The sequence below is a fragment of the Centruroides sculpturatus genome, unplaced genomic scaffold (genome assembly GCF_000671375.1).
Source record: "Centruroides sculpturatus isolate CEXI.00-Female unplaced genomic scaffold, Cexi_2.0 scaffold5639, whole genome shotgun sequence".
Taxonomy (NCBI): Eukaryota; Metazoa; Arthropoda; class Arachnida; order Scorpiones; family Buthidae; genus Centruroides; species Centruroides sculpturatus.
The window spans coordinates 1-4112 of NW_019389731.1; the positions used below are offsets into that span (position 1 = coordinate 1).

The following is a 4112-nucleotide window of genomic DNA, read 5'->3' on the forward strand; positions in this document are numbered from 1 at the left end:
ATGTGTTATTTAATATTTAAATTTTTAAAGTTGTAATCAAAAACTTGCAAATCTTACCGTAAAAGATAAGTAAGATCCTTCCTTTACACCAAACTTAAAATGAGGATATTTTTTTGCTACTTGAAACAAATCATCAATTGGTAGCTCTGTTTTATAAGCACTTAATGAAGAAGTTAAATTTCCACTGTAAACTGCAGTGAAAATGACCACAGCCAACCACCAGATTCCAATAATCAATCGAACAGATTCAAAATTAGGCAATGTATTGCAACCTGCAGATTAATTAAGAAATTAAAAAATAATAAAAATATTTTAGAAGTATATTTAATATTTACTTTTTCCAACTAATGTTCTAAATGCATAATTAAGAGCATGGCCAGCAAGGTTTGAAATACACAAATTATCTTCATTTCTTATTTTCTGATTGATGAATAATGAAATAAATATTGTACCAGCAATAATAAAACTGGTAACTATTATGAAAATCCAAACCTGGAAAAGAATTAAAAATAGTATTTTAAAAACTAAAACTCATAATAAAATATAATGTTGCAATATTAAAAATAAAATTTCAATACTTGATAAGAATATGTTTCAAATAATATCCAAGCTCGACTTAATGATTTTGGTGCTTTATATGCAAATGTGACATATTCAGGAAAAATAGGAAAAGTAAATTCAACAACTTCTGCTCTTTCTGGACTCCAAGATAAGTCAGCTGCTGCAATATCTGCCTTCTGAATTTTTGTAATAAAATCATTTATACATATGGAATATGATAAAATTAACAAATAACGAATAATAAATATTATCATCTATATCAGTGTTTTTCAACCATCAGTCCGTGAAAAAGTTCACTGGCTTGCAGCAACATATTTGGCCATATTGACACTGGCACAGTTGATTACAAGTGACATTTAAACAGTAATCTAGAGTTACTACTATACATATTTTTTTTTTATATACAGTAATTCTAGATAAGAGATAAGCACATACAGTATAATAAATAAGGATAATTCATAGTCACATTAATTACTGGTCCATGTAAAATTACCCATAATTTTACCTGTCCACAAAGAGAGAAAGGTTGAGAAACACTGATCTATAATATGTTAACATTCAGTATGGATGATGGTAGTTAGTTATATTCTTACTCAAATTTACGAAAAATACATCATCGTCATTTCTTGTTTTCTACCAATCTCAAATGAATAATAGAAATTTACATTGATTTGAACAGAAGATGAAATAAAATTGTGTTCCAATAAAACCTTCCAAGTCTTTGTGATAGGTGGAAATGACATTATTGTATTCCTCACAAGTCAAATATAGACATGTATAATATGATTATTCATTAATCTCCATATAAATATAAATGAATAGTTATCAATTTCTTACTTTTCAAAAATATCTATTATTAAATTTTATAATTTAATGTCAATAATTATGGAAAATCAATGCCTTTAATATTTATTTTATAAGAAAAAAATTGATAATTTTTTAAACTAAATCTTCATATTTATTTTCTTGTGTATTAAATACTGATAAATAAATAATATTTATATAAATAATAAAAAAAATCCAATATTGCAATAGAAACATTACCATCATCAAATGAGTATAAGACCAAAAAAAAATATACAGAAGTTTGACTGAAAATAACATGCATGCATTATTCTATATTCATCTATTCCTAAAGACTGCTTCTCTAGAGTTTACTCTCTCATTATTATCATCATTACCCAAGTACTTTAGTGTTCCTATAACACATCAAGGACATTAATAATCAATATCAGAAATTAAACAGTTATTAAATATCACATCTTCAGAAATATTACTCAGATTATAATGTATCTGTTAACACACACACTCTTTTCACACAAATTGAATAGATGAATATGGAAGTGTATAATTATATTAATGTACTATTCACATAACAATTTTATTTTTATATGAATTTTAATCAACAGTTTTGAAATGTAATGAAATGTATTAGGAAATTTTATTAATTAATAGAAAAGCAGTTGTTATTATAACAACTGCTTTTCTATTTTTTAACTTTTTTAGAATGAAAATTTACATAAATTATCAACAAGCAGCAGAAAAAATTTACCTATGTCTCATACAATAAAAGTAGACTCAAAATACTAATATTCATTAAAAAATATTATTTCTTGTAGAAATATATATGATAATTCTGTTTATATAACTATTTTCTTTATAAAATAATATAGTAAATTCTCAGAACATGTGACAAATTTGATATCAAAATCTCTTAATAAAAAGTTCAAAAACAAACAGTTCTAAATTAAACATTTAGAGGTTTAATTTAGAACTGTTTATTTCATGAATATATTAAATCTACCTAAATATATAACACATATCTTGTAGTAATTGCTTCCATGTATTAGTAAGATCAAAGTTTTAATAAAAAAAACTTATTAGTTAAATGTTCTGTAAATCAAATTTTCTGCATAAATAAATATTTCATTATATATATTTTTTTTCTAAGATGGATATAATGCAATTCATTCATNTTATGGTTTGCTTTTTAATCTGTTTTACTCAATGTATGTCTTTTATTTTCATTGGGCTGCAATTTGAAAAAATGTAGACCTATAAATCCCAGCCATCCATCTGTTTGTCTGTCTTTCCTTAATCTCGAGAATGTAGTTAGATAGATGAAAGTAGAGACCAGGTATGGAAACCTTAAGAGCAGGAAGCCCCAATTAACTATATACAAACTTACAATCTACACTATCATTGATTTCAATTCAAAAATTTTTCTCTAAAAAGGTGATAGATGAGAGCACGACTCTATTCTTAAAGGAAAAGTATGATGTATAGGGACAAGCCACTACTAATTTAAGGTGGAGAAGCATATATTTTAAATTAAATAAATTAAAAATATGATTAAAATTGCACTCCAGCATTGTGACGATGTCACAATTAATAATTGCTCATTATTAATACATTTATTATATATTAACTAGGAGGCTTTGTTCCACTTGCTTCACTGATTCGTTCAAAAATTTCATGACATCCAGCAAAATTTATTAGCAAAAACTAATGTTTTCACTACTTTTAGTAGTCATCCTCAAGATGACTACTAAAAGTCCTCAAGATGACTACTAAAAGTTATCTACTACTCAAGTTATATATGTTAATTTAAATTTCATGACAATTCTTCAATTCCTAGAGCCACCATTTCTATTGTTTTTGTTTTTATTTTAGGACAAAGAAAAGTATTATGATGATTTTAAGCTAAGTATTTTATGTATTAAATAATATATAAAATACTTAGCTTAAATATATATAAATATATATTTATAGATTAGATATAATGTTTTTGAATTGATGTAAAGAAATGTCACATTTAAGGATTTATGTTGGTACATAAATCACCAATGAGCAAACTAGCAGTTCTTAAAAATTATTATTTAAATAATAAATTTGATTTATAAATTATCTTAATTAAATAGAAAATTTATTGCCACTACAGAAAAGTAAACTTAAATTATACAATCATTTTATTAATTAAAATGCAAAATTGAATATATTACATCATTTATGAGTTTTCCAATCATTCCATTCCATTTTCCATTTTTTTCTATTCCATAAATTTTATCTTTTTGATCTTCAACAACATAACTAGAAATAGCAATCGTATTACATTTTTAAAATATCAATATTACAGTTTATATTATATATAAATAAAAATAGGCATTTTTTTTTATATTACCTAAAATTTAAATTATCTGCAAGAATATTTATAACATCAAAAACATATCCAGACCATCTGGAAGCATCTTTAGATGGGATATGTCGAACTGGAAAACTCTAAAAAGTTGTATTGCTTCTTAGAGAAATTAGATACTTGATAAATTTAGTGATTAATAAAAATCATTTTAAAAAACTTACACCCAAAGAAACAATTCTCAATATCCTATTATGAAAATTGTAAAAAAGTAGAGGGAAAATATAATTAGAAACACATTGAAAATAATAGCTGCCATTACCAGGCGAATTTAAAGTTAAAACTGAAAATGCATTTGCCTAAAATACAAAAAATAGAGGATATACACATAAATTATATAAACTTAAATTAACTT

The 4112-nt window shown here is 24.3% G+C and overlaps 1 protein-coding gene across 1 annotated transcript; it reads right to left on the minus strand.

The window, feature by feature from the left end:
• Positions 1 to 57: 57 nt before the first annotated feature.
• LOC111617346 (probable glutamate receptor) lies at positions 58 to 4056 on the minus strand (the record flags this gene model as incomplete). Its single annotated transcript, XM_023358648.1, has 6 exons — positions 58 to 272; positions 336 to 492; positions 579 to 737; positions 3564 to 3651; positions 3743 to 3840; positions 3922 to 4056. Coding segments are annotated over 6 exons (852 nt in total), but the record flags the coding sequence as incomplete, so codon positions are not given.
• Positions 4057 to 4112: the final 56 nt, after the last annotated feature.